General features: G+C 37.3%; 1 protein-coding gene across 1 annotated transcript in view; it reads right to left on the minus strand.

The window, feature by feature from the left end:
* Positions 1–26,372, minus strand: part of NALCN (sodium leak channel, non selective) — a 338,653-nt gene that overhangs the window by 272,615 nt on the left and 39,666 nt on the right. The window contains exon 6 of the mRNA XM_011933944.1: positions 12,480–12,634. Coding sequence (XP_011789334.1) covers positions 12,480–12,634 — 155 coding nt within the window. The remainder of the gene's footprint in view (positions 1–12,479; positions 12,635–26,372) is intronic.

Genomic DNA, 26,372 nt, shown 5'->3' on the forward strand with positions numbered 1-26,372 from the left:
AAAAGTTTGGAAGCAATGTATGTACACACGCACACAGTCAGACAGGCATGCCTGCATCCAGCACATGGCCGTAAGAACTACAACAAGTTAATGATCCATCCTTTCTTCTGAATTTATTTCACCTTCATTTCTTGTTTTATTTTAACATCTCTGTTTGAGGTACATTCTATTTTCAGTACCTATATAGAGTAAGTGCAAAATAACTGTTTGTTGAATATATTATTTATGAATACATCTCATTCTTCTGCTTACTGTGAGAAAGCATCTCATATTCTTTAAGAAAGGTTACATCCTCAGAAAAATAGAAATACATCTCACTTTTCTACTTATCTAAAAACAAATCCGATCAATAATAATCTTTATAGTAGCAATTGTGGTAGTTGTTATTTTTGTTTTAATGGTGGCAGCTTATATTTATTAGCCATTCATGATTTATTCTAATATGCTTATTTTAGTTTTAATTTTATTTAGCATATTTAAGTTATTACATTTAGCATGTTTTAGTATATTTAGAATAGTTTGCTCTTATGATTCCAGAACCCCAAGGCCTAAGGGAGTGAGAGCTGAGGGGTAGGGAAGAATAAAGGAGAAAAATGGATGGGCTGTCTCCACTGTCCAGTGACTGCTCAGGATGTCCAGCTTCTTTTCATAGCCCACGTGGCTCAGGCTAGAAGCACTTTGTCAAAGGCTGGGGGCTTTCTCTCCAGAGAAGGAGGCTCTTCCCTCTTCAGCAGGGTTTTGGCTAAGCAGGGCTCACAGCTGCAACATGGAAGCCCCTAGTGTGCCAGGGTCAGGTCTTCATCAGCTTTGAGGTAAAAGCTGTGTTAGGGCTTTCCTAAATAACACTATTATTATATTTTGCTCCAACTGATTAGTTGGTAAAACTGATTTGATTTCATAGAGTGTCCAGGAAATTATGTTCTACGGGCTGCTGTCACCAGCAGAGAAAGTTTCCTTGACTGTCCAGACACGATTTCCAAGCTAGTCTATTCACATGTGTTTCACGTGAGTATCTGGCTTAACGGAGAAGTCCTACATTCAAACGAAAAGTGAAATTAGAGCCTAGAGTTGTATTTGAATTTGGCTTAAATTTTCAATTACTAAATTGCTGCAGAATGATGATTTTTTAAAAGGCAATCTATCAGATATAAAATTCTCATAAATGAGATCAGCCAGTCCTCAAGAATATACCGAGTTCAATGAGAGTGAGAAAAGACATCAAAAGAAGTGCCTGAGGCTCTGCTCCCACCTGAGGCAACTGGATCTAATGAACTCATCCAGAAGATAAGGGTAAAACACACACAGGCATGCACGTGTGTGCACACATGATGGCGGGACACATGCAGAACGAAGTAATGAAGTGTCAACTTTGATGCACAAACCTTGCTATCATAGTTCGTATAGAAGGGAGATGAGTGCTACTGGCAGATCAAGGGGAACTTACCTAAGTAGGTCCTGAAAGGTGAGTCATAGGTGATGCGGGGAGTAGGAGACAGGCATTCCAGGAAGAATGGGATGAACACATACATTCAAGAAGAGAATGGACTGCCGGTATTCAGAAGTGTACAGAGTACAGAATACAAAATGCCTACGTTATTTTTTCCTTCAATATTTATGCATATTGAAAAAGAATATCTTGTATTTTTAAAAATTCACTCATGCAATAAGGGCAGGACTATGAATCCTTATCATCTTTTAAAAAAGTAAACAACCAGCTATCTAGTGTATTAAAAATGTGCATATCCTTTCACCCAGAAATTGTTTCTAGGAATCTGTTCTAAAGCATAATCATACACGAGCACAGAATGTATATAATGCCTGTATTCAACACAGCATTACTTATTGCAAGAAAAGATTGAAAATCACTTAAATGTCTATCAGTAAGGGAAGAATGGAAAACATTTTATAACATACCACGAAACTTACAAAGAGGGAAGAAGAAATGAGAAAAGGAAGGAAGAGAGGGAAGGAGGGAGGGAATTATATATGGCAGAATTTATTACTTTCTTAAATCATTAAATCTCTTACATTATTTGAAGTATTACTTTTGCAACTCATTTTAAAATACAACCATAAAAATGCTAATTTCTTGGAATCCACTAGATATTTTCAATGAACACTGTCTTCTATGTATAACATGAAATAAATCATCACTTTAGGTCCTCCAAAATTTACTTTTAAAATTTCCTTTCACTGTCTGATGAAAAACTCCTCTAGTCACTGTCTTTTGTCATCCATTCAACAAGAACTCCTAAACATCTTTCACCAGACAATGCACATCCTTATTTTTAAAAAGTCGTGGCTGCAATTTCTGCTTTTAAACTCCTTTCTTCCTAACATTCTAAATAATATCTGGACATCTAATTTCAGTTTAAGTAAGTCTGTGACCCTGTTTGAGAATCCGATAAACCTAAAAACAGTCCCTTTAAAAATCCTGAAGCACACATTTCATGTAACCTAGGGGCACTTATGACTCAAGATACAGGGATAAAACCCCTTGCATTTGGCTAAGGGTTTTCACAAACATTCCTCACAGGATGTTTCTTGATCTCGTCCTAGATGCAACAAAAATATGTCAGGTTTTCCTTGTTCTATGATAAAGGAATTTTTATCAGAGAACAAATATAGAATTATCATAGATGAAGCCCTTTTAGTTGAATTCTATTGCCTTAGGTCTCTCTTCCACATGTGTTTTCATAAAAATCACTAAGTAATTCCTATGGGAATAGTAAACATCAAGATAAATGCATCAAAAACAACCCTTTGGTGCTTTTTTCTGAGAGCATTATAAATCTCAATTACATATTTTACAAATTAGTCTTTACTGTGCTTCTTCTTTTATGACTACAATAAAAATGTACATTCTGTAATAAATCATGGTTGTAGATACATAACTTTCTGTTTTCTATTCATTTGTAAAGTTCTCATCTGATATCACATACAGTAGCATGAAATATGGTTTAATATCATTTAACTCTGATGAATCAATTTTTAGCAGCAGCATCAACAAAGTTCAATTTACATCCCACTATAATTTGAATAAAAGTAATTTTCCTTCATGATATTTTATCTCCATACTTAATATCAGATGTAATAAGAGACAAATTATAAAAATAATAGAATACTAATAGAAAAAGATATAGAAAGTTATCTCAAAGTCAAGTAAATCCTGTGTTAAAACTAAAACACTGGACCCGTGTAAGTGGATCCATCGTCAATCCTATTTCAGCAAGATACAGGGGTAGTCCAAAGCACAGAACTCCACCAGTGATGAAAAGAATAACTGATATTTCTAAATCAATATTTAATAAAACTGATTTATGACCCACACAGGGAGCTGAGTCCATAGCTTATAGTCAATACTACCCAAAGTCAAAGAAGAGAAACACCACAAAAGTAAATAACAGTTACAATATATTTCTCCTTGTAAAAAATACCAGTCCCAAATTTCAATACCCATAATTATGTTCTTCAGAAGTGAGTTGACAATATAGGAAATCTGGCAGACTCAATCACCCTTTACCTTAGTTTTCCGCATTTTCTTGAAAGGCCCAATTAATTTATTGTTGCCAAAAAAAATTCATGAAGATTTCAAGTCATCATCTTAAATTTGTTCTAAGTATCCAAAATCCACATTTTAACTCCTGTGGAGCTGATGACTTGTAGTTTTCTTATATAATATTTTAAGGAGGATACAGATAGAAAAGCTTTATGATTTTTTTTGTAAAGAAACTAATATGGTAAATATGCTTTATGTCACATTCTGATAAAGAAATTAACTAATGTGGATTTCCAAAATCATCTTAGATAAATTTGCTGGTTAATTTGTGATAATTTAGAAAGCAAATTTAAATATTCATATCTCAAAGCAAAGAAAGCAAATTCAAATACACAGGAGAAATTAATGCATGTAGCTATAAATTACATATAGCAAACACATGGCTTATCATGGCATTTTGAATTTAGTTCAAATAAGCATAAAACTCACTAAAATATACCAAATAGCATATTTTCTTTTGCTTGCTAAGTTCTCTCCCACAGCTCTAGCCTACGTGTCTACCATCTAATTTTATATCAAAAGTGGTATTTACTCATTTTTTTCTGGCTTTATCTCTAATCCTTGCCCAGATGTTTATAGTTCAATAGCTTATAAAACTGCATTGCCTCCCAGGTATATTCTTTAATATTTATATTCTTTCATTTAACTAACATGTATTATGCGCCAACTCTCTGTCCCACAGAATACAAGGGACTAGACTTAAAGCCAGAGACCAACCCCTTAAGGGGCCATCAGTTTGCAGTGGGCGTCACACTCCTTCATATTTACTCTTTATTTATCTATTTATTTTATTTGATTTATGTATGTATTTTGAGACGGAGTCTTGCTCTGTTGCCCAGGCTGGAGTTCAGTGGCTCAATCTTGGCTCACCGTAACCTCTGCCTCCCGGGTTCAGGCGATTCTCCTGCCTCAGCCTCCCGAGTAGCTGGGATTACAGGCACCCGCCATCATGCCCGGCTAATTTTTGTATTTTTGTAGAGACAGGGTATCACTATGTTGCCCAGGCTGGTCTTGAACTCATGACCTCAGGTGATCTGCCTGCCTCGGCCTCCCAAAGCGCTGGGATTACAGGCTTGAGCCACCGCGCCCAGCCTACATTTATTCTTTTGTCTAAGACTTGTCTAAAGACTTCAGGACAAGAGGGTGGTAACCATGTTGCAAGATATGCCACTATGGCAGGTCACTATTTTGGAAGATGTGTTTCTTCCATCATCATAATGACACTTTATAATGGACCAGGTGTCCTGACAAGCCATAGGAATGAAGGTTACTCATGGTCGACTTCTCTGGTAACGTAGTAGTTTGTAGACCAAGAGCACAGGCTTTGGCCTCAGCACACAGGGCAGCAAGACTTGGCTTCCAAATGCGGCTGGTGAGAGGCTCTGGGCAAGTACATTCTTGCTCATCTCATTCTCCTCACTCATCAGTTGAGGGATAATGATACCTCATGTGCTTATTTGGAGGATTAAAAACACAATGGATGGAAAACTTTTTCACTGGTGCTAGACACATAATACGCAATCAACAAATGATAACGACAGTTGTCCTAAGTAATGACAGTAATTACAAAAGTAACGACAGTCTGTTGGACAATTAGCCACCATAAGAACATAATGTTTATTATTTCCTGGCTTTACCTTCGACGTTTGTATATATAGAATAGGCAAAGTGATCCACCATATACAGCTCGTGTAGTGTTATGGGCGTAAGTTTTGTCTTTTCTATTAGTTATTTTCAGAATGTCTTGATTTATAGTTTATCTTGCTTGTGGGCTTCCTTTGATATCAGCTGTTTCAGTTGAATTTCATTTATTCTGGATTTTTTTGAAAATGGGCTTTTGTCATTTATTCTGATGATTCTAAAGACTAATAAAAAATGCATGATAGCGATTTACTTCCTAAGTGACTTTCCAGGATGAGTTTTATCATCCAATGATATTCATTAGGTTGTTTAGTCCAAACTGAACATGTTTTATTTTTTACCTGACTATAAAATGAATGAAGGGTTCAAACCACCACCGGAATAGTTTTGTTCTCATCTTTTGTACCAAATGTTTTACTTTTTTAAAAAATGTCATGACAAGGAATCGCCAGCTCGATGGTGTTTATTTGCTGTGATTTCTTTCCCACATACGATATATTTTGTGTTGCTTTTTTTCTAACTGGCACATCACCTCTGTTTGGACAATGGTCTTCTCCACTAGCATTTCACTAAAGGGAAATAATACTAACATTCTACTAGAAAATTAAGAATAAAACTAAGCTTTGCAAGTTATTTTTGAATTTTCTTCTTAATTAAACACTATTTTGAGTTGTAAGACGGTTTGGTGGAAACAGCAGGTATGGTGGACATCTGCAAATCCGGAGAAGTGAGTTCAGCCTGCCTCTGCCCGGACTTCTCTGTAACTCTAACCCCACTCACTCTGACTCTCAGATCCCCACCAGTGCCGGTAAAACGCATGACTGTATTATCTGTTCCAGCTCTAAACTTCTGTAATTTCATGTCCATTGTTATTACAGAAAATCACAGAGTCGCCTCTTTTATGTCTCAGCTTGTACGTCTCATATGTTTATGAACAAGTGGGAACAGCGGAAGTAAGAACTGAAAGTGGGTAAGTATTCAGAAAAGGGAAGGCAAATTTTCTAAACAGGGTGAGTTGCTGTGATTTTGTGTCACATCGACAGTGTGGCTTTTAGGATGTTGTCAATCCCCAAACCTTTCCACTGTATGATTCCTACCCACCTCGCCACACATACTTCAATCATGGAATCTCAATGTCTGCTAAATACGTTTTGTGATTTTGCAAGATGTCCTTTAGATTATGTCTACTCCTCAGGAAGCTTGGAACATGGGGAATGTGTGATATCTTGAGTTCACAGGCTAATGTCTTAGTGGGGATGAGTTAGTTGGGGGTCCTTAGGAAGGAGCTCTAGGAAATCTAGCCAGAAATAAAGATGGAAAAGTGCATACATGGAAGAAAGAGACAGAAATAACCAGTATCTCAGTTGTCGTGTGGCCCAGGGAATTAGAGAAGGTCAGAAAATAAATCACTTACTGCTGGAGCCCTTGCATGTCACAGCATGACTGTGCCTTCTGCTCAATGCCGCAGCCGGTGCTTTACTTAGGCTCTGTGGAAGGAGTGCCTGTTGAAAGGCTGCTGAAAGGGAGAGGCTCAAATCCAGGGGTCACAAATTTGAATGTATAGGGATAAATAAATAAAATTAAACATACGCATGATGCTTCATCAAACTGTAGAAAATTCAGTGACACGGGCTAAATGTTGATCAGATTCTAGAGAGACTGCTACAAGCACAGAAGTGAGGACATTTGTGAGAGCGGAGAGGAATAATTGATGAATAAAGACCAAACACCACCAAAAATTTGCCTTCTAGAATGCTAGTCACTGATTGGAATAAAATGAAATGGGAGATAGGAGTTAACATAGGCAAGATGCAAGGTTAAGAACACCGTGCCCCGACCGGGCGCGGTGGCTCATGCCTATAATCCCAGCACTTTCGGAGGCCAAGGCGGGTGGATCATGAGGTCAAGAGATCAACACCATCCTGGCTAATACGGTGAAACCCTGTCTCTACTAAAAATACAAAAAACAAAAAAACAAATAGCCGGGCATGGTGGCACGCACTTGTAGTCCAAGCTACTTGGGAAGCAGAGGCAGGAGAATCGCTTGAACCCAGGAGGCAGAGGTTGCAGTGAGCCAAGATCATGCCACTGCATTCCAGCCTGGGCGATGAGCGAGACTCCATCTCAAAAAAGCGAAACAAAACAAAACAAAAACACCGTGCCCATGCCCCAATGCCTCTCCCTTGCATATGTTAATGTCTGTAAACAAAGGGAATCAGATCAGATGTTGAGTGTGAGTGTGAAAACAGCTATGTCTTGCCCTCCCTTGTTATTATGCCATTTTCCCTCAAATGACACAGAGATACATTCATATTTTGCCCGTGCATCTCCATTTCTAGCTCATTCTGTGTGTGTTCTACGCTACATAGTACTCTAAGTGTAGTTTCTCAGTTGCTTTTTACATTAACTCTATAAAGTAGGTCTGTCACTTACCCCATTTCCTAGATGGGGAAATTGAGGCCAGAGAGGTTAATTACTTTCCTAAGGCTGTCACACTAATATAAAGTGGAGTCATGATCTAAACCCCAGGGCCATTCTTTTGAATAACTGCGCTTCAAGCAGACTTTACCACAAAGGAGTCATGTGCCCCTATCAGTTTTAAGCATGCTATGGCAAACAGCATAACTGTATTCAGAGGTTAAAAAATATACTGTCTGTTACTTTTCTTTTGAGAACTATTATCAAGATTTAGAAAGAATTGATTCCAATATTATTACTCATATTGAAATGATTTTTTGGGACATGGTCATAGATAACATTATTTGGATTTTTGAGTTATTTCTAAAGAAAGTAATTTTTTAGTTTATCAAACTTTCTCATGACAAGTATGTATATATCTCTATTAGAACTATTATCAAGATTTAGAAAGAATTGATTCCAATATTATTACTCATATTGAAATGATTTTTTGGGACATGGTCATAGATAACATTATTTGGATTTTTGAGTTATTTCTAAAGAAAGTAATTTTTGAGTTTATCAAACTTTCTCATGACAAGTATGTATATATCTCTATTATACATTCCATATATTGTATAAATAGTACTTTTTTAACTGCTAAGTGTGAATGTTGCGAACCTCAACATCATTACACTATCTCCTCCATTTTTCATCTTATCTCTTCTAGATATTCATAATTTGTAATACTTACATTGTATTTTGTAAATCCTACAGTTGTATTAGCTTTGTTCTTACAACAAATGTATACTAGAGACTAGCTCATGATAAGAAACTCTTGATTGGCTGAATGTTTACAAGAAGATTTCATGTAAAATATAGTCTCTATGTTCTTGCCTCTTCAAAAATATTCAGAAAGAGCTTGACCCATTCTTTCCCTAAATAATTTGTAAGCATTGTGCCATTACATTCTAGAGTTCCATATTGACATGAAGTTTCAGGCCTCTCTCATGTACCTCCTTATAGCTAACTTGACCTTTTTTTTTTTTTTCTGGATGCCTAATGAATGTTTTCTTTAGCTTTGATTTCCAACAATTTTACTAAGATGTGTCTCAGTGTTGACTGTTCTATGTTCACTTACTGAGACAAGTTGTATCCTTTGAACCTGTAATTCAGTGCTTTGCTTCCTGCTAAGTATTTATGAGTTATATATCATGATTTTGTTTTGTTGTTTTAAAAGTACCTCAAAGTACTTTTTTATAGACATGGTCCTCATTCTTTTCATTATGACTCATCTTTGAAATAAATTTTATTAGACCAGATATCTGTCACTGTTTCACTTTGGGGAGGAACAGGGTAATATTGCAGGATAGTGCAATGGACAGAAAGGTGATGTTTCCCCCAAATTCATTTGCTGAATTTTTAACCCCCATGGTGATGCTACCAGGAGGTAGGAACTTTGGGTGGGATTAGATCATGAAGGTAGAACCCACATTAATGATATTAGTAACCTTATGAAGGGGGGTCAAGAGACCTCTTGCTCATTCTACTACATGAGGACACAGTGAAAAGGTGCCATTCTATGACCCAGGAAGTGGGCCTTCACCAGGCGTGAAATCTGCTGCTGTGGTGATCTTGGATTTCTCAACCTCTAGAACTGTGAGAAATAAATTTCTCTTGGTTATGAGACACTGATTCTATGACATTTTGTTATAACAACCAAAATGGACCAAGATGGAATCGAAGGTTTTTATAATATAGGTGTGTGTGTATGTGTGTGTTTCTTTAGTCCATTGGTTCATAACTCTACATGCACATAAATTAACCACCTGGAGAGCCTTTAAAAGCCATCCAAACCTTAGATAATTCTAAGGTTGTGATTTAATTGACATGAGGATGGTACTTGAGAATCTGTGTTTTAAAAGGCTCCCCAGGTCATCCTAAGTTATAGTGGCCATGAAAACCTTCCATTTAGCTTTTATCCCATTCTAGCCAACCCAGATCAGCAGTGTTGGGGCCCATCACAAAGCAGTTGTGTCCCCTCCACTCTATCTCCCCACCAACTGCTTGCAGAAATGAGGGCCTCTGCTTTGTGATGCTGCATGGGGTCCTGGTAAGCCTCTACAATCAGCCTTTGCTCTGATTCCCTGACTTATAACATGAGATGGTTCTGTTCCTCCAGGAACATGCATTATCTTAGAATACTGCCATGCTGCTGGTGCTGTCTGAGATCCGCAGTAGGCAGAATCCGCTCAGGAAGTTTTCTGTTAGACACCCAGTCCTGTGATGTGGTTTGTAGTTACAGTTTTTCAGAGTTCTTAAATATGAAAATTTCATTTCTGTTTCTCAGTCTTCTGGATATTTGGATGATTTTGGGGACACAAAAGGGCAAAAGATGTCTTTACTTTTCAATCTTACAACAGGGGTTCCTTGTCATTTTTTCTATTCCATGACTCTGGCTTTTAATATATTTTAAAATTTGAATTTTTCAACATCATCAGTGTTACATCTTAATTAGACATAAAGCTACTTACGCCAGAAATTTTATAAGTGAATTGAAATTCATGTTTTGAATGGTAATTTGATTAGTAAGAAAAGGAAATGGGCTCCTTTTTAACTAATCATAATTACTTACATATTCAAGTAATTAGCCAAATTCATATGCATAATTAGGCACCTAATTATGTTTTAAATTCAAATTCATGTATGAAGAGATGATCACATGTGTCTAATAAAATATTTTATTTTCCTAATTTTGGGCAAAACATTGTCTTTTGTTTCCATAAGAACTTTTAAATATAGTAGTTTGTGTATCTACAGAGATACATAATATCAGGAAGTAGCTATCAATTTCAGTCTAAATTATAGTGACCATTTAAATATGTTTTGGTTATGGTACAAGATCAACATTTCATTACATTTCATTATCATCAAACAGTGATGATGAATTCAATCATCATTTGGGACAAATAAGCAAACAGATGAAATTAAGCCTGTATAGAAAGGAAGGAGTCATGAGGAATAATGAATATTGCCAACAAAAACAGACAAAATCAGGGAAAAGAACAACAAGAAAACAACTTAATTCTCTACTGTGGCTCTACCTCCTCATACAAACATGCCTGGTTACCAATGAATTCAAAAGGACATACACTTTGTTGAGCCTATTAGTAAATATTTATGGAAGCCTCCCTGTGAGCCAGGCATAACCCTGTGCCCTGGAGACTTGAAGATGAAAAGATGCACTTCCTGTTTTCAAGGAGCTTAAATCCTTGGGAGATAAATTAACAGTACAGCTATAGTAAGATAATTGCTTTAGTAGGGGGCGACTGCCTCCAAGGCAATTTCCTCCTAGAATTGGTCCTCTGGAACCAGCACACTACAAGGAGACTTTTTCTCTCAGAGATTCTACCTTATATTAAGCGACGCCATTGTAAGTCAGAGTGAAGAAAGGTGAATCAACTTGAATATAATGCTGCATTTTGAATTTGGGTACAATCGTTGCATTAAAAATGGTGAGGGTGTGATGTGCTTTAGCTACGTGATTTTAAAAAATTGGAGGATATTTTCTGTAAGGGCAACCTTAACCCTGGGATGGTGACCACTCTCCATAGAAGACATGGATACACTCAGTCCCTAAAAGAAAGAGCTGCAGACTCTGATAAGGCATGCATTCTAGTCATGCCCAACTGTTGGAACTCTTGAAGCTTATTCCACACAGCGTATCAGCCTATACATCTCGCCTCCCATACCACATCTGTGATTTCTTCCTCATGCCTAAAAGTTATTGGTATAATTCATGACGCCTCTGTACTTTTGAGACAGAGGGAAGGATTTAAGATCAATTACAAAGCTGGATAAGCTTAAGAGAGTATAGCAAATTGCAATTGCTTCACATCAGTTGGCTTCTGGATTTTTATGAAATAGGAGACAATATTATTGGTCAAAAGAGACTGAAGAATGCCATCTAACTATAATGCTTAAAATCAAATATGAGGAAATATTAAAATATAAAGATGAAAACTCGAGATGTTATTTGCAAAACTGAACTTAAAAAGATACCATCAGCCCACGTTCAGTACTATATTCTATATAGAAGCTGTAACTTTATGATTCAGCACGTGGGCCTGAGACTTGAAGAAAATTTAGTTTAAAAAATTACTCTGATAACAATTCTCAAGGCGTAAGATACTTGTTTAGAATTACACATTTTTTGCTTTAATAATACAATATGTGCAACTTGCATGGAATTATAATAAATACAATGATATCAACTAAATGGCAGATGCTAAGTTCTTTCATTGTGTATGTAATAGCACATTTTAGGACTTAATAAGGCAAGTCAAGAAGAAATGTTCACATTTGAGTACATAGTTTTCATGTACAAGTATTTCCCATACATTTATTACATAGTTGATGCATATTCATTAAGTAGTTCATTAATTGTCTTCTAATCAAGGAGCACTTTTCAGTTCTAATGCACTCATCAATACCTAGTATTATAGTTTTAAAGACTTACCTCGCCTATTAGGGTATAGTTACAAAACCAAATTTTGTTTATCTTTGAGTCAACAACCCAGAACCCTGTTCAACAAACAAATACTTTTAAATGCTATTATTAAGAATCAAAATAGTTAAAAATGAGAGATCTGTAACTCCATACAAACACTGCTGCCTATATACATATATAACATGTATGCTATGCACTGTAGGGTAGAATATATTATAAAATAGGCATAGAATTAAAATTTATATTTGTATTTCTTCTGTATGACGGCTGTATTAGTAGTCAAAATATTAGTATCAATTATTTAATTATTCTGTCCACTTCATAAACATCATAAAATAGAAACTTAAAACGTATTTTACCAGTAAGACAGACCTATCTCATTAAAGCCACTGTAGCCCAGCTCTTGCCTGCTAAGTCCCAGATCTTCAAGGTCCATGCATTTAAATCCAGGTGGGCACTGGTAGCCTTCTTCTAGCTCTGGTGAGCAGTGTGTGTCTGGAATAGCTAAGCTATTCCAGGTTACATTCCTGTGAACAACACATGAAAGTGTTAAGACAATTTCAACAAACATAAATGTTGATTACAATGCATAATGTGATTACTCTTCATTAATAGCTATGTATCTGGCCAGGTGAGGTTGCTCATGCCTGTAATCATTGCACTTTGGGAGGCACAGGCAGGAGAATCCCTTGAGCCCAGGGGTTCGAGGTTGCAGTGAACTATGATCATGCCACTGCACTCTAGCCTGCGCAACAGAGCAAGACCTTGAGAGTTGAGAGATCTTCTCTCTCTCTGTCTCTCTAACAGTACAGCAAAGAGTGTGTGTGTGTGTGTGTGTGTATACAGAGAGAGAGAGACATTGAGAGATCTTCTTTCTCTTATGTTGTAGGTACCAAATAATTGATGACAAGCATTGTTGATGAGGTTCATAGTATTTGTACTACACACTCTGAAACATTGAGTCAGGTCAGAATGAAGCAAAGATGGATCATTTGGCCTACACATAAGAATGAGAAATGAAGAGATACACGTGATGTGTCTGTCTAAGATCATATCTTTCTGTGGTAATTGGTAATATATATATGAGACTTGAGAGACTCTCTCTCTCTCTCTATATATATATATATATGATGTTATTTGCAAAATTGTGTATGTGTATCTGAATGTAGTTTTAAGATTCATAATTCACAAATGATATTCGTAACATTCATTACATATTAAACATTCTCAAATGATATGTGATTCATCCCCACAATGGCTCTTTACAAGAATACTATCACCATGACGGTTTTGCCATTACAGACTGAGACCCAGATAAGCAAAGGAAGGAATTTTTCTACAGATTTGCAGAGAATGTTGACTTGTCTGAGGATTCATTGTGATTCACAAAATCACAATGAGAAGGTGTCTCACGGTCTTGTTCTGTGGCCTTGTCTCACTCTGGGCACAAATTTTACTTCCCCACTTCTAAGCAATGTTGTATGATGAAAATCCTTTTCTGTGCGGTACAAATACTATGAAACTCACCAGTGATACTTGTCCTTCTGAGTGTTGGAAGGTGTCTAGTTTAGAAAGAACCAGATAAATAAGGAGAAATGGAAGGAACTCAAGGTATCCCATAGGAAAGAGAGATTATGAGGTGATTTACTGATAGCTCTAGGAATATTAGAATCCTTTAGGTGGATAATGACATAACCCATTTTTATCTTTCTTAAGAATAGGCTGGATATCAACTTGATACAAAGGATTTAGATATGCAACGGCTTTCCTGACAGCAAATATAGATAACATAGGATTGCTGACTGTAGACTCTCATTCTGGGTTGACGTTAAAAACGGACCCCAAATAGCTGCTCTCTGAGGCAGCCCACACGGATTGTGCAGAGGACAAAGTCTGGGGTAGATGATTCCGGAAGCCTTCAAAACCCGTGATTGTGTTCCACTCATTTCCCACTACATCAAAGTCTCTAGGAATTTCTTAAATGGAGAACAACCCTAAGACGGCCTCAGTCACGTCAGTTTACGGCCAAATTGAGGTAGACTTACTGGGTGACTCTTTTTCCTTTAACACCTTCTTACATTCAGTTGTTGCTTCCATCCCTTTTATAATATGCTTTCTCTAAAGTCTGACACCTAATTGTGCAATTGTGCCCTTAGCTATTTGCTGCCACCACACATATACCCATGTACATAGTTTTACACACACACACACACACACACACACCAGGCCTGGTGATATTTGCCTACTTCTCAGTCATAAATAAAGCTCCAGAAACGTTACCCATGATTCAGACACAAAGCTCCAGAAACCTTACCCATGATTCAAACACCCTAAGCTATTCCTTTAGGGTTCTGCCCTTTGTTCGCAGCAGGTGAGCTTATGTGTTTGCTGGTGTCAGGAAGTAAGTCGTTAAATCATTGCTCCCTCTAGTCATATTTTAAGCTGGTCCTTTGGACCCCATCTGCAAAACCCAAGGGAAAGGCTCTAATTGTGGAAATGACCACAATTGGGGTAGGTCAGAAAGATAAGATTTTAGACAGACACGTCGTGTATATCTCCCCATTTCTCATTCTTACATGTAGGCCAAATGATTCACCTTTGCTTCAGTCTGATCTGACTCTGTTTCAGAGTGTGTGGTACAAATACTATGAACCTCATCAACGATGCTTGTCGTCAATGATTTAGCACCTACAACATAACAGTAACATGGTAAGGAGACTGGGCTTCTGAGTTTCAGAGTGAGGTTTTCTGGGTTTGATCCCAGCTCTGCCATTTACTGGTTGTGTGACTTAAATAAGGCTCTAAGGGCCTCTAAGCTCAGTTTCCTCATCTGTAAGGTAGAGAGAGTAATCATAATTAAAAGCAAAGCTTGTGTGAGGGTTAAGTAAAGCAAACCAAGTAATGTACTTTGCATAGCACCTAATGTGTTGCAAATACTGTACTGAGTACACGCTTAATCTAAATGATTATTAATCACTACAATAATACAATGTAGCATAAATCCCAGCATGTAAAAACAGATTAAAAATAAAGACTTGTTAAAAGGGGAGAAGAAACTTTGGCATGTTCATAGAACTATGCAGCTAAGAGATACTTTAGATCACCTCGTTCTTCATTTACTCTTGAAGGCAAGGTGAAGTTCAGAGAGGGAAGAGTCTACTAGCCCATCACAATTACATATATTTTTAATTCCAAATACTTTTACAAATACAATAGCAGAAATGTCTATGATAACACTCTGCCTACATGAACAAGTTTCAAAAAAAAATCACCTTTCAGGTATTTGGAGAAGAAATTGGACTGTGGAGCCAATCTTCATGGGTGTGAGTTCTGATCCACTTATTACATGTGTGACTTAAGCATGCTTTAGTTTTCCAAACTATAATGGTGTGAAAATGTCTACCTCATAAGCCTGGGGTGAGATGTAAGTATTTACATCTGTAAAGTGTATAAAACGGGTACTCGACAGACAATCAATGCTAGCTGTTACCTACTGTTATGACAGTTTGAAAGTTGTAGATTTCCTAGATTCAAACTCCAGCCCTATGTGTACAGCCTCAGTTATCCCACTTCCAAAATGAGGATAGTTTTTGCATTCTTTGTAAGGGCATGTTAATGATTAAATGAGACAATGTGCAACACTCAGAATGGCACCAAAAATAAGTTAATCCCTGAATAATTGTTAAAAACTATGATTTTTAAGTTAATTTATAAATATTAGAGTACTTTTTCCTTTTTTCTTCCTATCATATTTGCTTTTTCTTTCATATTAGTGCTGATACTCATTTTAAGTACAACTCTCACTAGATATTATTTTGAAGTCTTTGGCTTTGGAGATAGCAGACTTGAAACATTTTTATCAACATCAAGCTATTAGCAAATGCTTATTAGAAACACGTTTATTAGATGATTAATTGCCCTGGAACACACATATCTAAAACCACAAGGTAATCACTGTTTTTAAAAATTGAAATGAATGTCAAGAGTTTCAGAATATATATTTGTTAATCTTTGTTTCATTTTTTTCAGCTAACAAGAATCTTTCAGATTTTACTTTAATACATTACCCTTAATTATTTCTGTAGTCATTTTCCCTCAGGTACTCTGGATAGAGAACAAGTGACTTTCTGGAGTTTGGATGGGGTGGATGGAATTCTTGCCCCACCAGGCAAATCCTGGATATAGACAATGATTCTTTCAGTGATAATAAATATCCACTCATGTTTAAATGGGTTTCAAGACCAGCATTTCTTACTCATGGATTTCCTGAATAAAGTATCTACTTGTAATCTCCCTCTTTTAATTTTTTAGCCCATTTCTGTGACCTCCAAGACACTGAAATTACTCTTGTTCACTTCCATATACTATATCCAATCAGAAGAATTTTAGTCTTATCTTCTGTGACCTTTCAGCAGTGCTCTGAATTGTTGTTTTTGTAGTAGAAAAAATACTGGTCCCCTAAAGATGTCCCCATTCTAACATATGGAACCTGGGAGTAGGTAATGTTGCATAGCAAAAGGGAACTAAAGTTATAGGTGTGATTAAGGCTAAAGACATTAAATTTGGGAGATGATCCTGAATTATCCAGGTGGACCCAACCTAATCCCATGAATCCTAACAGTAAAGAACCTCACCTGGCTGTGGTTGGAGAGAGATGTGAGTATAGGAGGAAGACAGAGATACAACTCTGCTGGATGTGAAGGTGCTGGTTTGTCCATATTTCTTAGGCCATTCTGCTTTTCCATCTCCTCTAGTCTTGAGCTGACCTTTAGTCGTGAGCTGCTCTGAGCTCTGTCTTGGGCCTTTCTCTTTTTTCATGATAACTCTCCCAGGCAATCTGATTCACTTTCATGATTTCTCAATTCTCTGTCATCCTATACATCGTTGTAGAGTCTTAGAGCTACATGTCCAACTGCTTACTAGATTTCTCCACTTGGCTACACCACAAGTACCTCCAGCTCAATAGGTCCCTTATTCAATTGGAAATCCTAAACCAGAGTTCCCTATCATAACAAATAGGACCAGCTTCCAAACTGTGGAGCAAGCTTGAAGTCTTAGAATCTTGCTTGATACCTACTTCTCCCTCAACCCTCATACGTAATCATCACATTCTCCAACATATTCTCAAAATATCTTTTAAGCTAATTCCATTCTCTCCAGCTCCCTCTCTACACACACTCTTATCTGGCCTCCTCACTGGCCACTCTGCCTCCCACTCTTAGCCTTTCTGATACATTTGGCACAAAGCACATGCAGAGACCCTTCCTAATCACTGTCCTACTTTAACAGTGGCAAACCTGTCACATGGTCTGCAAGATCCTGAAGGATGTGGCTCCTCTCACACTTCAAACACCCCTTTGTACCCCCTTTCCCCAAGTATCCAGGTGTCTGACCATGTTGGCCTTTCCCAGCTCCTGCCTAATGCAGGGTCTTCTCCTCTGCTTGGAAGTCTCTCCTGTTTTCTTTGGTTAACCCCATTTTTGTAGCCTTCAGGCCTCAGCCTGACTATCATTTCCAAGTCCCTTCCACTGGGCCAGGTTTCCCTGCTATAACTTCTCAAGGTACCCTCGCTTTTTGTTTCTGGCACTTGAGACAAATGCAATTCATGTTTGTATGGTCATTTGTTCATTGGATGTCTTCCAAACTCAACTGTTCCTTAGTGTAATTTCCAATTCCATGAAGTCCCTGACACAGAGTCTATGACAGTTAAATTAAAGTATCAGCTTGACTAAAGTATGGTGCCTGGCTGTTTGGTCAAACACCAGTCTAGATGTTGCTGTGAAGGTATTTTATAGTTGTGATTAACACTTAAATTGATAGACTTTGAGTAAAGCATGTTACCCTCCATAATGTGAGTGGGACTCATCTTATTAATAGGAAAAATTTTGACTTCTCAGCAGTAAGAGGTCACTGGCCTACCCCATCTTTGGCAGAGCCTTTTGCCTGCCACATCAGCTTGTTTCGCCTGCTGAAATGTCCAGGCTGCCCTGAAGATTTTGGTCTTAACAGCCTACAAAATTACATGAGCCAATTCCTTAAAGTAAATCTCTTCATATCTTCATCTGTATCTATAGACACGTATCTTTTGAGCTAAGCCAACATACATATATACACATATATATAATATGTAAAATATATTCTATATTCTATATGCTCTCTGGAGAAACCTAATATATAGTAGATGTTTAATAATTATTTTTTGAATGAATGAATGAATGTGTCTTTCTACCATTATTTAAATCTATGGTGAATTATTTATTTGTAAACTACAGAAACTCTTTAATAAGTGGATCCTTTTTTATGCATTTTTAAGTGTAATAATTCACAAATTGGCACTGATTTTCAATGTTTTAAATGTCTGGCTTTAGTAGTTTCCATGTATCAAAATGAGTGCTAGAATCCCTGGGAGCAGCCAATTGTTTTTTAAAAAGCCTTCAATTATCCTCCTAGCACATGTTTGCTTGTTTGTTTTTAATTCTTAACAAAACATTCTATTTACAAATAACATTTTGTAGGAGTTTGAGATCTAAGAAAATGTGTTCTAAACTTGTTACTAAAATTGTTGATAATGGCCACAAACAATACCTCAGGACCTCAGAGTCTTGTGGTTTTAAGTTATTCACAACTCTTAGTGGTTCAGAGCACCGAGCTGTGTATCACAACACAAAAATGATCATCTCAGTTCAGTGATTAACTCACTTAATTACCTAGGGCGATTCACTTGAAACATTTGAGCCTCAGTTTCCTCATCTGAAAAATGAGAAACTTTCCAACTGTTTACAAAACAATTCCCAGAAGGACCTCATAACACTTTCATATAAGAGAAAAGGGATATACTTCGAGTGAAAGCATGCGGCCCATAATTCAACATATGCTTCACTGTGCATAGTTCTCCTCTCACAAGGCTCGCCAATGACAAAGGCAATAGCTTCAGACTTCACGTTAAGATTCCTCTCTTCGTTATTCACAATATCGTCTTTCTCTACACATATGGAACTACCGTCACTGATTTTTGCACTGCACTTAGGGCTTCTGTAATCACTGTCATTAATGAATATGACTATGCTTATGATGACTTACCTCTTTTCAGAAAATTTTTCCAGTATTCGTAGGGGGGCACTTAATTGTATTTGACTGTCTGTTTATTAATTTATAATAATTATTTTTGACAAGCCTACTCTATGCCACACAGCATGCTAGGAATGGAGATGAATAAAAGGAATAAAGTGGACTCAGGGACTTTACTGCTTAGTGTAAGAGAGAATAAAAAAGTAACGACCACAGGAGAGTGTGATGAATGCTTTAAGAGCTATCTATATGCTCCTGATGTTAACTGAAGTTCAAAGTGGAAACATCAATTATGACTACGGGTGGCAGATGGTGGGTACTGGGAAAACCTTGCAATAGGGTGTTGCTTGCAGTGACTATTATTAAAGGATCAACAGGTACTAGTTCTAGGGATGGAATAAACAGCATAGCATTCTGGAAAGTGAAAATGTCAGAGCCTGCATTTGCATATAAGAGAGAAAGTGAGTGAGAAAAAGAGAGAGAGAGCTTTTCACCTTTTCGCTGGTGAGTGTAGCTGTTTGGTGAGATACAAGGATCGTTAATAAGCAGTTGTTATCGTATAAAAGCAATTTTTAAACTACACTCTTAGAGATTTACAAATTAGGGTAAAAGATAAGGATTTGTGCTACCCTAAATGGATACCGTGACTGATGCAGCATGAGCTGGTTGTAACATGTTCCTAGTATGTGAGAAAGGACAAAAAAGGTCAAAAGATACTCACGAAATAAATTATTACTAAATTTACTTGCTAGATTTTCACAACATATACCTATGATAGGAATTTATACATAGCAATTTTGTTTACATTGTTACTACCTTTTTTGTTAAAAATCTAAAGACAAGCAGGCTAAGAATGACTTCTTGGTATAGAAATTTGATCCATTTGTTGTAGAAGATATTTGCAGAGCCCAAGCTACAGTATATTTCTGAAGCTGGCATTCCATAAGAAATTGTCAATGATGTAAATAAGTAAGTAGCCCAACAAATCCACATGCAACAGATAACACTACACAACTTGAGCATTTTGTTTTTCATTGCATCTGTAAAGGCTTCGTTTTTATTTATATTGTATGTTCTAGAAATGAATAAAAAATGGAGGAACACAATTCTAAATAAACCCATGGAGAAAATTACACCCACAAACAATCATACATAGATACAGTCACAAACTTTTACACTCAAGAGAATAATGAACACAGCCTTTGATACCTTACATGGTGCTTGTCTTGCCTTTTGTGGCAGACATAAAAATTTAGCAAGACATATTATCTTGCTAAAAGCTGACCCCTAGATTGAGAGGTTTTCCCGGTCACTGCATGTACCTACAGAAAACTTAGTCTGGCTGTTATCGCCTTTCAGCTTCATTTCAGACAATCATCTGATTTCATTTTCACTCCTATTAGCTTCCTCTTGTCAGGATTAATTATAAACTCCTATGAATTTGTCTGGCTAATTCTAACGCTGGATGCTTTGGAAAACTAATCCCACCCTAGAAAGCAAGAGTCTTATTTGCAGAGATAAATTATTTATTGATTTTGGAAAACTTTTAATGGCTTTGCCTGGACTTTTAGTGGAACTGCAAAACAAGATAAATATTCTGAAGCAGGCAATAATATTGATATCACACCTCTTTTAATGAACAAGTTAACCTGGCACATTTTTTTTCTAGGAAATAAGTTGTAAAACTGAGTATTTTAATATGATTTTCCTACTCCTTTCACCGATTCCTGAAAGGGTTGGTAGGCAAAATTGTAAAGAATTGTAGCCATCATGCATAAAAATGGTAAAATTAAGTATTTTTTCAAATATTGTGACCATGAAATTTAAGTGACAATGCAGTACATGATTTTATTTTAAAGGAATATTTTATTTCATTTTATTTTATTTTTATTTTATTTATTTATTTATTTATTTTTAATTTTTTTAAATTATACTTTAAGTTCTAGGGTACATGTGCATAACTTGCAGGTTTGCTACATATGTATACTTGTGCCATGTTGGTGTGCTGCACCCATCAACTCATCAGCACCCATCAATTCACCATTTATATGAGGTATAACTCCCAATGCAATCCCTCCCCCCTCCCCCCTCCCCATGATAAGCCCGATGTGTGATGTTCCCCTTCCCGAGTCCAAGTGATCTCATTGTTCAGTTCCCCCCTATGAGTGAGAACATGCGGTGTTTGGAATATTTTAAATCGTTATCTTCTTATATCTGAATAGATGTACCATATGACCCAGCCATCCCACTACTGGGTATATACCCAAAGGATTATAAATCATGCTGCTATAAAGACACATGCACACGTATGTTTATTGCGGCACTATTCACAATAGCAAAGACTTGGAATCAACCCAAATGTCCATCTGTGACAGACTGGATTAAGAAAATGTGGCACATATACACCATGGAATATTATGCAGCCATAAAAAAGGATGAGTTTGCGTCCTTTGTAGGGACATGGATGCAGCTGGAAACCATCATTCTTAGCAAACTATCACAAGAACAGAAAACCAAACACCGCATGTTCTCACTCATAGGTGGGAACTGAACAATGAGATCACTTGGACTCAGGAAGGGGAACATCACACATCGGGGCCGAGGAGTGGGGGGAGGGATTGCATTGGGAGTTATACCTGATATAAATGATGAATTGATGGGTGCTGACGAGTAGATGGGTGCAGCACACCAACATGGCACAAGTATACAAATGTAACAAACCTGCACGTCATGCACATGTACCCTAGAACTTAAAATATAAAAAAAAAGTTAAAACAATAAATATTCTAATAGAAAAAAAAATAATAATACATTTTCCCCAAGTTGACTCCCTCAACTACTTTGTCAATATGGATAAGGCATAGTTCACCTGACAGGAGCCAGGAGACTGCAGTCGGGTTGGGATAAGGCAATGAGAGGGCACAAACATATTCAAAGTAATATCAGAAAAGTTGGTCGGGTGTGGTGGCTCACGCCTGTAATCCCAGCACTTTGGGAGGCCGAGGCAGGCAGATCACTTAAGGTCAGGAATTCAAGACCAGCCTGGCCAACAGAGGAAAACCCGGCTGTACTAAAAATACAAAAGTTAGCCAGGTTTGGTAGTGCACACCTGTAATCCCAGCTACTCGGGAGGCTGAGGCAGGAGAATCGCTTGAACCCAGCAGGAGGAGGCTGCAGTGAGCTGACATCATGCCACTAAACTACAGCCTGGGCAACAGAGTGAGATTCCACCTCAAAAAGAGAAGAGAAGAGAAGAGAAGAAGAAAAGAAAAGCTAAGCATCAGGACACAGAGGATGCACTGATCAGCTCCAAACTAGAAATGTGACACCGTTTGAGGTTATAAGGCAACCTGCTGTCTTTGACTTTTAAAATCTAGGCCAAGAGATCCTCACGCAGCAACTTTTCTCCTTTTGCTTTAGGAACTGGAAGATATGGGGTGACAATGTATATGTAAAGAGAGCCGGTTGACATAATGGAAAGGGGCCACCAGAATTTGGGGCTAAGCATAACAGGACTTCAGTTGGTAATTCAGCCAATTAACTTTGGCAAGGAACAATTTCCTCATCTTTCTCGTGAAGATCAAATTTATGAAACTGTATTATAAATTAGCAATTGTGTATATAAATCACCTCTTACATACTTGGAGGTCACAATATATTTATGTGAATTGAATGTGATTTGACTGAGTTGTATAGCTGGGGAGAGGCAATTTTTTTCCACTCCAATAAGCTTCTATCCTTTCAACATGGCCAGACACACTAACGGCTCCCTGATATAGTTTGGATATTTGTCCTTGCCCAAATCTCATTGAAGTATACTCCTTAGCGCTGGAGATGGGGCCTGGTGGGAGGTGATTGGATCACAGCAGCAGATCCCTCATGAATGGCTTGGGCCATCTCCTAGGTGATCAATGAGTTCCTGCTCTGAGTTCACAGGGGATCTGGTCATTTACAAGTGTAGGGCACCTCCCCTCCACTATCTCTCTCTCTTGCTCTCATTCTTGTCATGTGATGTGCCTGCTCCCCATCTGCCTTCTGCCATGATGGTAAGCTTCCTGAGTCCTCATCAGAAACTGAGCAGGTGCCCAGGGCCGTGCTTCCTGTACAGCCTGGAAAACCATGAGCCAATTAAACCCTTTCCTCTTTATAAAATACCCAGTCTCCAAATTGGATAAAGAGTTAAGATCCATTGGTATGCCATATTCAGGGGACCCATCTCATGTGCAACGACACACATAGGCTCAAAATAAAGGGATGGAGGAAAATTTACCAAGCAAATGGAAAGTAAAAAAAAAAAAAAAGGAGAGGTTGCAATCCTAGTCTGTGAGAAAACAGACTTTAAACCAACAAAGATCAAAAAAGACAAAGAATGGCATTACTTAATGGTAAAGGGATTAATTCAACAAGAAGCGCTAAATATCCTAAATATATATACACCCAATACAGGAGCACCTAGATTCATAAAACAAGTTCTTAGAGATCCACAAAGAGACTTAGACTCCCACAAAATAATAGTGGGAGACTTTAACACCCCACTGTCAATATTAGACAGATCAATGAGACAGAAAATTAACAAGGATATTCAGGACTTGAACTCAGCTCCAGATCAAGTGGACCTAATGGACGTCTACAGAACTCTCAACCCCAAATCAACAGAATATACATTCTTCTCCATGCTACATGGCACTTATTCTAAAATCAACCACATAATTGGAAGTAAAACACTTCTCAGCAAATGCAAAAGAACTGAACTCATTACAGTCTCTCAGACTACAGTGCAATCAAATTAGAACTCAAGATTAAGAACCTCACTCAAAATCACACAACTACATGGAAATTGAACAACCTGCTCCTGAATGATTCCTGGGTAAATAATGAAGTTAAGGCAGAAATCAAGAAGTTCTTTGAAACCAATGAGAACAAACAGACAACGTACCAGAATATCTGGGACACAGCTAAACAGTGTTAAGAAGGAAATTTATAGCACTAAATGCCCACATCAGAAAGCTAGAAAGATCTCAAATGGATACCCTAACATCACAATGAACAGAACTAGAGAAGCAAGAGCAAACAAATCTAAAAACTAGCAGAAGACAAGAAATAACTAAGATCAGAGCAGAACTGAAGGAGATAGTGACACAAGAAGTCATTCAAAAAATTAATGAATACCGGAGCTGGATCTCTTGAAAAAAGTAACAAAACAGATAGACTGCTAGCTAAACTGATAAAGAAGAAAGGAGAGAAGAATCAAATAGACACAATAAAAAATGATAATGGGGATATCACCACTGACCCCACAGAAATACAAAATATCATCAGAATACTATAAACACCTCTACCGAAATAAACTAGAAAATCTAGAAGAAATGGATAAATTCCTGGACACACACACTCTCCCAAGAAGTCAGCTCCCTAAATAGACAATAACAAGTTCTGAAATTTAGCTAGTAATTAATAGCCTATCACCCAATAAAAAGCCCAGGGCCAGACAGATTCACAGCCGAATTCTACCAGAGGTACAAAGAGGAGCTGGTGTCATTCCTTCTGAAACTATTCCAAAAAATTGAAAAGGAGGGACTCCTTCCTAATTCATTTTATGAGGTCAGCATCATCCTGATACTAAAACCTGGCAGAGACACAACAACAACAAAAAGAAAACATCAGGCCATTATCCCTGATGAACATCAATGCAAAAATCCTCAATAAAATACTGGCAAACTGAATCCAACAGCACATCAAAAAGCTTACCCACCACAAACAAGTCAGCTTCATCCCTGAGGTGTAAGTCCGGTTCAGCATACACAAATCAATAAATGTAATGCACCACATAAACAGAACCAGAGACAAAAGCCACACGATTATCTCAACAGATGCAGAAAAAGCCTTTGATAAAATTCAACAACTCTTCATGTTAAAAGTTTTCAATAAACTAGGTATTGATGGAACATATCTCAAAATAATAAGTGCTATTTGTGACAAACCCATAGCCAATATCATACTGAATAGGCAAAAGTTGGAAGCATTCCTTTTGAAAATTGGCGCAAGACAAGGATGCCCTCTCTCACCACTCCTGTTCAACATAGTATTGGAAGTTCCGGCCAGGGCAATCAGTCAAGAGAAAGAAATAAAGGGTATTTAAATAGGAAGAGAGGAAGTGAAATTTTCTGTTTCCAGATGACATGATTCTGTATTTAGAAAATCCCAGCGTCTCAGCCCAAAACTCCTTAACCTAATAAGCAACTTCAGCAAATCTCAGGATATAAAATCGATGTGCAAAAATCACAAGTATTCCTATACACCAAAAACACACAAGCAGAGAGCAAATCATGAGTGAACTCCCATTCACAATTGCTACAAAGAGAATAAAATACATAGGAATACAACTTACAAGGGATGTGAAGGACCTCTTCAAGAACTACAAACTTCTGCTCAAGGGAATAAGAGAGGACACAAACAAATGGAAAAACATTCCATCCTCATGGATAGGAAAAATCAGTATCATGAAAATGGTCATATTGCTTAAAATAAATTATAGATTCAATGCTGTTCCCATTGACATTCTTCACAGAATTAGCAAAAACTACCCTAAATTTCATATGGAACCAAAAAAGGGCTGTATAGCCAAGACAATCCTTAGCAAAAAGAACAAAGCTGGAGGCATCATGCTACTTGACTTCAAACTATACTACAAGGCTACAGTAACCAAAACAGCATGGTACTGGTACCAAAACAGACATATAGACCAATGGAACAGAACAGAGATCTCAGAAATAACACCACGCATCTACAACCATCTGATCTTCGACAAACCTGACAAAAACAAGCAGAGGGGAAAGGATTCCCTATTTAATAAATGGTGCTGAGAAAACTTGCTACCCATATGCAGAAAACTAAAACTGGAACCCCTTATACCTTATACAAAAATTAACTCAAGATGGATTAAAGACTTAAATGTTAAACCCATAACCATAAAAACCCTAGAAGAAAACTTAGGCAATACCATAGACATGGCCAATGATTTCATGACGAAAATGCTAAAAGCAATGGCAAGAAAAGCCAAAATAGACAAATGGGATCTAATTAAACTAGACGCACTAAAGAGCTTATGCACAGCAAAAGAAACTATCATCAGAGTGAAAAGGCAACCTACAGAATGGGAGAAAATTTTTGCAATCTGACAAAGGTCTAATAACCTAG

Source organism: Colobus angolensis, unplaced genomic scaffold (genome assembly GCF_000951035.1).
Source record: "Colobus angolensis palliatus isolate OR3802 unplaced genomic scaffold, Cang.pa_1.0 Scaffold13, whole genome shotgun sequence".
Taxonomy (NCBI): domain Eukaryota; kingdom Metazoa; phylum Chordata; class Mammalia; order Primates; family Cercopithecidae; genus Colobus; species Colobus angolensis.